At 41.9% G+C, this 12,104-nt stretch overlaps 1 protein-coding gene across 1 annotated transcript in view; it reads left to right on the top strand.

The window, feature by feature from the left end:
- The first annotated feature begins 1,395 nt into the window (after positions 1-1,395).
- EIF2AK2 (eukaryotic translation initiation factor 2 alpha kinase 2) overlaps positions 1,396-12,104 on the top strand; it is a 31,830-nt gene continuing 21,121 nt past the window's right edge. Inside the window, exons 1-6 of the mRNA XM_090281161.1 lie at positions 1,396-1,566; positions 2,732-2,840; positions 6,124-6,258; positions 8,876-8,993; positions 10,513-10,661; positions 11,755-11,881. Of these exons, the coding sequence (XP_090137287.1) occupies positions 2,812-2,840; positions 6,124-6,258; positions 8,876-8,993; positions 10,513-10,661; positions 11,755-11,881 (558 nt within the window). The 5' untranslated portion in view covers positions 1,396-1,566; positions 2,732-2,811. The remainder of the gene's footprint in view (positions 1,567-2,731; positions 2,841-6,123; positions 6,259-8,875; positions 8,994-10,512; positions 10,662-11,754; positions 11,882-12,104) is intronic.

The following is a 12,104-nucleotide window of genomic DNA, read 5'->3' as shown; positions in this document are numbered from 1 at the left end:
TGTTTACTCCACAAATACCTGCCCACTCCATGATGGAAAGCTCCCAGGTACCCAGTCTGCCACAGAGGGCTGGCTGGTCTCCCCTGCAGTATGGCAATCCACACTGAGGGATCAGGATTGAACTCTGTGGTCCCCATGTTGGGCGCTCAGCAGCCAAATAAGCCTCGATGAGAATTCCATGTTGATGAACTCACACATATCATCCATTCTTGCTATCACACCCTCTTCATTCATTTCGAACAAGCACTTGGGAGAAAGCTGAATGCCATTTATGGAAGTCTTCCTGCCCACCTGCTTCTCAAAAGCCTCCCGAGAAATGGGTGCCCTTGGTAAACATTCACAAGGGAACCCAATATGCTCAAATTCTGTGTCCAGAACTACAAGGAAAATGTTGCTTACAGCCATGGATACCCTGCAGTATGGGGGGGCGGGGCGGTGTAGAAGAGAAGTGGAAAAGGACTTCTAGAGCCAATGCCCAATATTTAATGTACACTTGAGGGCCACTTGGGACCACTTCTCTCCTTTACTCTAGCTAAGATGTTGATAGTACAGACTCCTGGTTCTGATTCTAGCTCCCCTGCTTACCAGCTGTGATTACTTAACTTCTCTGAGCCTCAAAACTCAGTTTTCTCGTGTTAACTAGGCATAGTAATGGTACCTATGTGGCCGTACTTTTGTAGAGTAAGTTCTCCGCACTCCTCAATCACGTGTCAATGAGCCAGTGTCACTCTGGGAGTGTGTCATGGTCCATTAGGTGAGTAGGATTTCTTAAAATCGAGGACTACTGGTGAGGGCTTCGGTAGTAAACCACATGAGGTCCTGCGGGGAGCAGATGGCTCTCCTAACTGCTAAGCCGACTGGTGCTGGGTGTAAGGGCTGTCAAGTGTCTGTTCAATGGACGGATGGCTGGGTGCAAGCAGAATGAAGATTATGCCCCCAGGCCTCTTCATCCCCAGCCTTGCAAATGTAAGGAGGCAGCAGTGTGGAAAATGCAAGGAGTACTTTGGTTTAGGGGACTGATCTTGAATTGAATGCTGCCTTTGCCACTTAAAAGCCCCAAGATTGGCTGTTACTTCTATTGTAAATGAAGCCAGTAATATACACCGCCACCCCAAATGTTTGCGTGGAAGAGGAAACGAGATGGTTTATCCCTGAGCCTCATTCAGCAAGCGCCTGCCATGGCGCGCCCGGGCGATCGGAGACCTCCGTGAACTCCCCACTTCTTGCGGATTCTGAACTGCGGGGGCCCTGACAACCCCCCGGAGCCGGGGTGGGGTTGCGGGGGCTGAACACGCCCAGGCGCGAAGGCCGCACGTGTGTGCCGGGCCCACTAGGGGGCTGACACGCCTAGCCGCGAAAGCCCCACGTGTGTGCCGGGCCCGCCCCGCGGTGTCATCCGCGCAGGCTCCTGGTGAAGGCGCCCGTTTCCCGCGGTCCGAGAGCCAGTGAGGAAGTGTGCGGGAGAGGGCGGGGCGGCCGCCACGGAAGACGGAGTCCGCGGGGAAAACGAAACTGAGAGCTAGCCTCCCAGTCGCCGCTGGGCTTCGCGGACGGCGGCGGAGCTAGGTGAGCCGGGGCGACCACGCCGGGAAGCGTGGGGGTAGGGGGGTTGCACGGGCGTGGAGAGGGCCCCAGGGCGCGAGGGGCGCCCAGGCGCGCGCGGCCCGCGTCCCCAGCCCCGGAGGGGGACGCTGGCGAGAGGCCCCTGACCCCTGGCCCGCCGCAGCCGAGGTGCGGGGCCCTTCCCGGATCCTGGAGCGCGCTAAGAACTGAAAGCCAATTCTTCCCGCAAAGAATTTTTTATCAGAGCAAGTATCGAATAGCCCTGGCTGGGGTTGGGGGTGGGGGATGGGGATCTAGTGGAAAACAGGTCCTGTGACTTAACAGAGAGATGGGAAATATATAGGCCCAAATGACCCACACATTGGCTCAGTAATCCCTGGCAAAAATCTCTGGCCTGGACAGTTACAATGATTTCCCAATTGCCTGGCCTTAGCCACTGCCCCAACTCTGTCCCCACTCTCCACCCTTTCTGCCATGTACCCTTTCTCAACACTGCATGATGGGCCACAAGCAGGGTCCGTTGCCCCCTCCCCTTTGACCACACTGCTGTTCTTGGGACACAGCCACGCGCACACACCTGTCTCTGGGTCTTTGCATTTTCTGTTTCTTCTTCCTAGAAAGCTCTTCCCCCAGGTACCTGATATGTCCAATCCCTCTCTTTCCTCAACATATCTTGAATGTCTCTCTGTCAGAGCAGCCTTCCTGACCAACCTGCATGTAAAAGGAACCCCACCTTCCTTTGCTGTCCCCCTCACTCTGCTTCAGTTTTCAACGTAGTACTTATCACCCCCTGTGACATGTTTTATGGTTTTTCCATGTTCCTCCACTAGTCAGTTCACCAGAGCAGGGTTTTGTTCACTGGTCTAACCCTAGCACCTAGTACATAATAGGTGCTCATAAAATAGTTGTTTAATTAATGGTTATTCACAAATTCTCTTTTGAATTCCAGGATAGTGAGATTTCTGATTGCCCGTGATTTCTTTAGTACTAAAAATGCCTTGCCAGACAGCAGCTAAAAGATATACACCCTCTGCTGTCATTTAGAAACTTAGAATCCTGGGCAGACTATGCTCTTTTTCTTCAGTTTGCTTATTTGAACCTGAAGATTTATAACACTCAACCTTTAGTTCATTTAATTCATCAGATACTACTTGAATGAATGTTGCAGGTAACCATTGTGCAGGCCCTGGAGGGGGCTGGGCCCGTAGGAGCTCACTGTCTGCCCTAGGAGACGGAGACTGACAGGAGATGGACGGGAGACCGAGGTGCAGCCAGAGGTACTTCTGGGCATGAGTAAGATGGGCATATAACAGTTGTTAGTGATTATAGTTTGGGTTTCTTTTAGGGAAATAGTAACAGCATTAAAACAAGATTTATTAACATTAGTTAAAAAGAAACCTGCTATTTCTCCCCCCTCCCCAAACTTGTAAGTACTTTTTCAAACATATTAGTTCAGCAGCTTACAAGTTTACACATGTATTTCACTTAAATTCAAACTGGCTTGTCATTCTGATGATTAGCAGTTACTTCAAGTTAAAAGTGCTGAGGATTTAAAGCATTTGATAGGACTTCTGGTTAAGTACTTGATAAGGACTCTTTCATTACTGCTGTTCTGAGATCTGTGACCCCCTCCAACTTGATGTATGGTCTCCTGGTTGTGACGAAACTAAATGACACTTGGGTTCCTGAGAACAATGGTATATTTGCAGATCTTTATCTGAAACCTTGGGCCAGGTGTGTTCTAGAATTCAGAGAATTTGGATTTTAGAAAGGCAGTGCAGATAAACTCTGTCTAATACGTAATGCTCTCAGCAGGATTTGGGGGCAGCACTCTGTAATAAAGCATATTTTTACAGTTAAATGACAAATAGACAACAAAGTATAGGAAAGACTCAAAATAGCTCCTGTCAGTCTAGGTCTAGACAGGGGGCTACAAAACTACCAAAAACAAAACAAATGGAAACAAAATAAACCTCAGTTTTCAGGGCTTTTGGGTTTTGGAATTGCAGACCAGAGTAACCTTTTTTTTTTTTTTTTTTGAGGAGCACTAGTGTGGGGACCTCTGCTGGGTGCTTTTTGTCTGATTTACTCTTCACAGCAACCTGTGAGTCAGGTATTTTCAGGTCATGAATCAGAGGTTCAGAGAGGCTAGTCTAGCCCAGATCTCTGTGGCTCTTAAAGTCTAACTCTCTCCACTGCACTAAGCAGTGATGTGAGGGTGTGGCTTTTGTTTAGATCTAGGCACCTCCAACACCCCCTGCTTCCAGCCACCACCGTTGCTCACCCAGACCAGTGCAACGCCCTCTACTGGGTCCCCCAACTTCTTCTCATGCTCCACTTTCCTTTCCATACCCAGCCCTCCACCTCTGTTCTCTACATAGCATCAGAGTGATTATTTGAAACACAAATCCAATTATGTCACCCCTCTTTTAGAACCTTCCATAGTTTCCTATTACCATTGGAATAACATCCACAGCCCTGACCAGGGCCCACAGTGGCTATGTGCGGTGGCACCTGCTCACCTCTCTCACTCACTCCCTGCCGTTACCCCTTGTTCACTGTGCAGCAGTCCCCTTGGCCTTTTTGTTCTCTCTCCAAAGTCTGTACTGGTTTCTGCTTCAGGGATTCCTCTGCCTGAGATATTCCTCCCCCATATCTTGGTAAGTGGACTTTCTCATCATTCAGACTTGATCTGACTATTGCCTCCTAAGAAGGCTCTTTCCTGACTACTGTATTTAAAACCACCTCTGTCATATTTTTGTCCCTGCCTACCAACTCACCTTCTATCCTATACCCCTGGTTCATTTGATCGTAGCACTTCTGGCCGTCTGGGCATCATTAGTTACTCCTGTTACTTGTTTCTGCGCATGGTCATCTTCTTGGTTCTCTCAGTGGAATGCAGGTTCATAAGTGATATGCAGATTTTAGAGTTGATGACAAGTAGATAATCATTGAAATCATGGAGAAAGTATAGAGAATAGGGTCCTTGGGACTCCAGCATTCAGAGCCTATGAATATTAAGAAGTGTTAGAAAGACTGACCATGAACTTTCCAACAAGTAAAGAAAGGTCAGCAAGGTCTGCTTACTGTCTCTATGGATGTGCCTGTTCTTGATATTTCATATAAAGGAAATCATACAGTATGTCATGTTTTGTGTCTAGCCTCTTTCATTTATCATGTTTTTGGGATTTATCTATGTTGTAGCATGTTTCCACACTTCATTCCTTTTTATGGTTAAATAAGATTCCATATGTAAATATACCACATCTTGTTAATGCTTCATCAGTTGATGGACATATGGTTTGTTTCCACTTTTTTGGCTATTGTGAGTTGTGCTACTGTGAACATTCCTGTGTAAGTATTTGAAACCTGCTTTTCAATTATTTGGGTATAGGCCTAGGAGTGGAATTGCTGGGTTATGTGGTAATTCTAAGGTTAACTTTTAGAAGAAATAACCCAATTCTTTTCCATAGAAGCTGCACTGTTTTGCATTCCCATCAGCAATGTAGGAAGGTTCCAGTTTCTCTACATCCTCATCAGCACTCTCATTTTCTTGTGGGTGTGATGTGGTATCTAGTTGTGGTTTTGATTTGCATTTCTCTAATTAATAATGTTGAGCGTCTTTTTATGTGCTTGCTGGCAATCTGTATATCTTCTTTAGAGAATATCTGTTTCAGTCCTTTGCCTACTTTTTAATAGGGTTATCATTTTGTTTTGAGGTATGAATGCTTTATATATTCTGGTTACTAGACCCGTATCACATATATGATTTATAAATATCCCATTCTATAGATTGTCTTTTTATTATTGTCATAGTGTCCTTTGGAACACAAATGTTTTTAATTTTGAGGAAGTTAATTTATCTTTCTTTGGTTGCTAGTATTTGTGTTGTCATGGCAAAGATTCAATTGCCAAATACAAGGTTAGGAAGATTTACCCTTATGTTTGTTTGTAGTTTTGGCTCTTATATTTAGATTCTACATCCTTTGTATTTTGTTCATTATTTAAATCATTGCTACTGAATTAGCCCAGTGCAACCCAAAACAAGGGTCATAATTTACCTAGGTAAATTGTCCTAACATTGACTACGTACCGCAGATTTCAAAGGGAGGTATTGTAGGATTTCATAGGAGACTCTATTTCCACATAACTAAATCCTTCATGATTCCTAAACTTCACTTTATATATATAGCCTCAACCTTTTTCTTCTCAACATAAAGAATTCTAATTCTACTCTTGCAGCTTTTTACCTTCTCAAGCAGGTGGAAAAACTTGCATTTACACTCAGTGGAAGCAGAGAGCAGAGTTAAAGAGACAGACCCCTTTCTTTTTTGGCCAGTTGAGTTTTGAAAGTAGAAAATTTTGGAGAAATTAGCTTGATTGTGCAGTTCATGAGAAAGAAAGATTTTTAAAGAGAGTTTTCTCTGGATTTAAGTATGACTGAGATGAGTCATATAAAGGAAATTCTTACTCCATTTTTATCTCCTAAACTGGATTTGGAAAATTCGATTAAATATATTCTGTGAGTGTCACTTCTTTCAGACATCTCTTGTATTGTAGGTTACGGGGAAAAGAAATGGCCAATGAGCATATACCAGGTTTCTTCATAGATGCACTGACTAAATACAGTCAGAAGCACAACATAGATGTTAAATATCATGAACTGCCTAAGACAGGACCTCCGCATGACTCAAGGTAAGATGCTATTTATAAAAAGGATATAGAAAGCAAAGAGCCCTGGCTGGTGTGGCTCAGTGGATTGAGCTCCAGCCTGTGAACCAAAGAGTTGCTGGTTCGATTCCCAGTCAGGGCACATGCCTGGGTTGTAGGCTAGGTCCCCAGTTGGGGGCACGTAAGAGGCAATGACACATTGATGTTTCTCTCCCTGTCTTTCTCCCTCCCTTTCCCTCTCTCTAAAAATAAATTTGAAAAATAATCTTTAGAAAAAAAAAACAGTAAAAAACGATATAGGGACTTCTGGTCAAGATGGAGGCATAGGTAGACATGTTTTGCCTCCTCATGCAGCCACAGAGAGAATTACTACTATATTTCAAAAGAAATAAAACAAGTACTGTCAGAAAATTGAGCTGTATGGAAGTCTATCAGCCAAGGGTTTAACATTCATCCAGATGGGTAGGAGGGGCAGAGTCAGGGAAACTGGCAGAGAGGTGTGGAGATTTGGTGTGGTGCAGAGAGGTGGTGGCGGCGATGGTAGAACGGGCAGTCCCACACTCGTGTGTGGTGGGTAAAAATTGGGAGGGATACCTTGGGAGCATGCGATCCCAGCCCCAAGTGAGACCACACCGCCCAGGGTTCCAGTGCCAGGAAGACAGTCCTCTTAACTTCTGGCTGTAAAAACCAGTGGGGATTGGAGTGGTGGGAGACACTGCCAGAGTTTTAGGAAAGTCCATTTAAGGGGCTCACACAGACTTAGAAAGTATGCACACCCACCCACTCTGAGATTCACCACCAGAGCAACAACTGGAAGGGCGCCAGTCACACACAAGAAGTGGGTGAAGTGACTGGAAATGGGGTGAGTGCTGGGCAAAGCACCAGAAGCCAGGTATGGCATTGTCCCCTCTCTGAGCCTTTTCCCCACACAGAGCCACGGAACAGTGAAGCAGGTTGCCCTACCCTGGCGATTACCTAAGGCTCTGCCCCACATAATTTAGAGGTGCCTTTTCTAAGACAGGGAGTCAAAGCAGCTCTACCTAATACACAGAAACAAATGCAGGGAGGCTGTTGAATTGAGGAGACAAAGAAATATGCCCCAAGTGAAAGAACAGAACAAAACTTCAGAAAAAGAACTAAACAAAACAGAGATAACCAACTTATCAGATAGAGTTCAAACACTGGTGATCAGGATCCTCAAAGAACTCAATGAGTATGGCAAAAACATAAGGGAAGAAAGGAAAGTTATACTAAGTGAAATAAAGAAAAATCTACAAGGAGCCAAAGTGGAGAGGATGAAGCCAAGACTCAAATGAATAATTTGGAACACAAGGAAGGAAAGAGCATTCAATCAGAATAGCAGGAAGGAAAAAGAATTTAAAAAGAAAAACAAAAACAGGGATAGGCTTAGGAACCTCTGGGACAACTTTAAACAGACCAACATCCAAATAAGAGGGTTGCCAGAGGGAGAAGATGAAGAGCAAGAAACTGAAAACTTATTTGAAAAAAATAATGAAGACTTCCCTAATTTGGCAAAGGAAATAGACATACAAGTCCAGGAAGCACAGAGAGTCCCAAATAAGATGGTCCCAAAGAGGACCACACCAAGGCACATCATAATTAAAATGCCAAAGGTTAAAGATAAACATGACATCTTAAAAGCAGCAAGAGAAAAGCAGAGAGTTACCTCCAGAGGAGTTCCCATAAGACTATCAACTGATTTCTCAAAAGAAACTTTGCAGGCAAGAACAGACTGGCAAGAACTATTCTGAGTGATGAAAAGCAGGGACCTACAACCAAGATTACTCTATCCAGCAAAGCTATCATTTGGAATGGAAGGGCAGATAAAGTGCTTCCCAGACAAGGTAAAGCTAAAGGAGTTCACCATAACCAAGCCCTTGTTATATGAAATGTTAAAGGGATTTATTTAAGAAAAAGAAGATCAAAATTATGAACATTAAAATGCCAACTTTACAACTATCAACAACTGAATTTTTAAAAAGCTAAGCAAACAACCAGAACAGGAACAGAATAATAGATATGGAGATCATTTGGAGGGTTATCATCTAGGAGGGGAAAGGGGAGAGTGGGGAAAGGTGCAGAAATTAAGAAGCATAACTGGTAGGTATAAAATAGGGGTGCCAGGAATAGTATAGGAAATGGAGAAGCCAAGGAACTTATATGCATGACCCATGGACATGAACTAAAGGGGGGATTGCTGGAGGGAAGAAGAGTACTGGGTGGAGGGGGTTAAAGGGGGAAATTTGGCACAACTGTAGTAGCATAATCAATAAAATAATAAAGGATATATACCCATAAAATATAAACTAAGGGAATGGGAACTGTCACAATTTTAAGGTCATTACTTTAGAGCAAAGTTGCCATGGAGTTCTTTGAAATAGTGCTCTTGTTATAAAATTTTGTAACTTCAGAGGACTCTGGAGAAAAAAATGTGTATAAGCTTTCCCATGCTTCCTGATGATGTGCCATTATGCTGTTTGAAGGTGACTGCTTAAATTCTGTGTTGAACATAGGTCAAAACCTTCACAGATAGTCATAAAAGGCAGTGTTGATTATAATACTTGTCTCTAGATAACGCATGAGTTTAATAATATTTTGTGAATATTTTTTCAATAACCAGGTTTACATTTCAAGTTTTAATAAATGGGAAAAAATTTCCAGAAGCTGAAGGTAAATCAAAGAAGGAAGCAAAAGAAGCTGCAGCCAAATTAGCTTTTAAAATGTATGTAGAAAAAGAGGTGAGTAATTACCTTTTTTCCCCTACTGAAAAGAGACTCACAGTATAGTTTATATTTCCCTCTGTGAGAAAATACCAACATACAGAATAAGCCATTCACGAGTTTCGTTGAGTCTTTTTCCCTGTCTCTATTTCTGTAGGACTCTGATTGAGAGGTACACCTAGGAAATAGTGGGAAAAGGACAGATAATACCTGTTAAGCGTGCTGATAGCAGTGACATTTATTCTTGTGTACCTTAAAGTTGAACAGACATGGAAAGGAAACAGTGAGAAATGAGCTGGCAGGTGCTGGCAAGAGTCCCTCCACCTAATTGAGGGAATCAGTGGTAAAGGACAAAGACATGAAAGGGATTGTGAGGAGAAGGATGTATGTGGAGGGCAGATAATGGAGAACCAACATAGGTATAATTGGTATCCCTGAGGATGAGAATAGAGTAACCAGTACAGAAAAAGCAATCTGAAGAGATTTCAGGAAAAAATGTTTCTGAAATAAAGAAAGACCTGGGTGAAGTTTAAAACAATGCAGCAAATATAGGAAAAAACAGAACCACCAAGAGCGACTTCAATCACTGTGAAAGTATCAAGTTCTAGTGACAAAGAATCCGCAAGCTTCTAGGCAGAAGAAAGAAATTATGTGAAATGTAAAAATGAAAAAAAAAGTATTATGCAACATTAAAAACCAGCAGAGAGGGAGCAGAGGCTGTAAAAGTGAGACAAATCATTTACATGTGGGACAAAAGATGATCATTCTCAGATATTGAAAATTTTGGAAAATTTTAGCTTTCGAGATACTTTCCTGAAAAATCTTATTTGAAGATGTTAACCTTTTAACCATAATTGAAAGGATAAGTCAGACAAAACCACAAACACATAAATTGTTAATGAGCTAGAAAACCAAGTCAAAAAGTTTGAAAAGAACAAAGATTTAACTATTTTATTTTCCCCCAAACAGCAGAAAAAAGTAACAAAAATAAGGGCAGAAATTAATGTAAAAGAAAACAAAGAAATAATCAAGGTCAGTAAAACCCAAAGTTAGTTGTTTAAACAAGATTAATGAAGTAGCAAAACTCTAGAGAAGCTCTCGTCAGGTTAAGAACCAAAGAAAATGCAGATAACAATGGAAAATTTGCTGCTGCTATATTCATCTTTCCCATTAAGTTGTCACTGAGGGTATAGCTTTAGTTTAATATTTATCTTTTCTTTTTTTTGAGATTTACAAAGGGTACAGCAAGCTAGAAAGTGTTACAATATTTTGCACGGAAAAACAGAAAATTGATTCTTTTGTTTTTTCTTATGAAACTATAAAAGGGAAAATGGTGGATTCCTTTCCCATTGTTAAAATTTATTCTTGTGGTAGAGGAAAGTATATACTTAACTTTGATTCAAAGTAATATAGTAGGGAAATACATAAAATCTAAGCAGTCTTTCAAATGGCTTACTTAGTAATTTTATTAGAAAAATAAAATATAGAGTTAAATCTTTGTTGTCATCCATATTAAACAAAATCTTTTTCTTTGCAGGAAGTTAGTTCTTTATCATTGTCAACAAGAGATACTTCAGATGATTCTCCCATAGGGAATTACATAGGTGAAATTAATAGGCTTGTCCAAATGAAAAGCCTATATGTAAATTATGAACAATCCGAATCATCCTCGAACACGCCCAAACGGTGAGATGTAGTTGCATTTTTCCTTTTGCTTCATTGTAGCTAAGAAATAGAATGGGCTTACTTCCACGTCCAATTTTTTTAGAAATATTCATCCTTTTTGTACATCCTGCATGGAAGGTTTAATAGGACTTATAAGCAACTGGACATCTTTATAATTAAAATATTAAAATGCATCATTGCTGAAGGCTTACAGCCCATATATCATAATTGATAAAATCTCAGTAATCTTTTATTTCTGAGGTATATCTGGGTGGTTTAATCTGCAGGATGCCTAAGAGAGTATGAGGTGTCCTGCTTGAAGGATGGGGAGCTCTCTCCAGTCCTGAGGTTACAATGGGAATGGCTCTGTGCAGATGGCTCTGCCACACATGTAGAGTGACTCTTGCCACCATTGTCAGATTAGAGCTGTCTGTCCAGGTTTTCTTCTTTCAAATTAGATTAAATGGTGTCACTCTGCAGACAGATAGCATGCATTAGAAGGAATGGTATTTCGCCCTAGACTGTGAGGAGACCGGGATTTGAGGAATATGATGAAGAGGACAGAGTAGAGTTTCAGTTACTGAGAATGTCACCAGTGATTTAAGACTTGAAAGTGAGGGTAAAGAATGGACAGGAACTGGGAAAAACAAAACAATTAGCATGAGGGAGATCATTTCTCAGCTACCAATCAGTTAAATGAGGAAGAAGAACAAAGATATCTCAATACAAATAGTCCAAACAATCGCTTTAGGATACTGTCCTCTGAACTGATGGAGCTATTTACATTGGACTTTTTACTCTGATGGCTCTTAGGCCAGAACTAGGAAGAGAAAAATGTGATAGTTGCCTTTATGCCAGGGCTTTGAATGAAGCAACAAAAAGTTAGAAGTTGCCTGGAAAATGCATGCTGAGATGTCAGCCAATCCTGGTTACTCTGGCAAATTAGTCAGCCATCTTACTGAAGATTAAATTATACAAAGACATGAAATACAAATTGACCTGTTATATTAGTGTGATAATAAGGCCTTTGTTGATGAGTGTGTTTTTTCAAATCCTAAGTTATATATACTATTTTTTTGGTATTTAGGTAAATGCTCTCCTTTATTTTTCCCAGATTTTCTTGTAAATGCATAATTGGACGGAAAGAATATGGGAGTGCCGAGGGCTCTACTAAACAGAAGGCGAAACAGTTGGCTGCTAAAATTGCCTATGAGAAGCTACTAGCCGAAAAATCCTCAGCGGTACGTACTGCCTTCGAATTTACTTTTTATATTTTGAAATTCCCTCTGAAATTGCTTTGAGGTTTGACTGTGTTTACATGATACCAATACACCTAATTACATAGCAAAAGGATTCCTCGATTCTGGTAAATGTGGGGAAATAAATGTGGTAACTAGTACACAGAAACTGAGCCATCATGGAGAAGTCATTTAGTTGCTCTTAAACCCCCTGAGAGAGGTTCTC

This window comes from Furipterus horrens, unplaced genomic scaffold, assembly GCF_987537825.1.
Source record: "Furipterus horrens unplaced genomic scaffold, mFurHor1.1.pri manual_scaffold_6, whole genome shotgun sequence".
In the NCBI taxonomy this organism is placed as follows: Eukaryota; Metazoa; Chordata; class Mammalia; order Chiroptera; family Furipteridae; genus Furipterus; species Furipterus horrens.
Note: the sequence above shows the minus strand (reverse complement) of the source record. Positions and strands in the feature narration are given on the sequence as shown.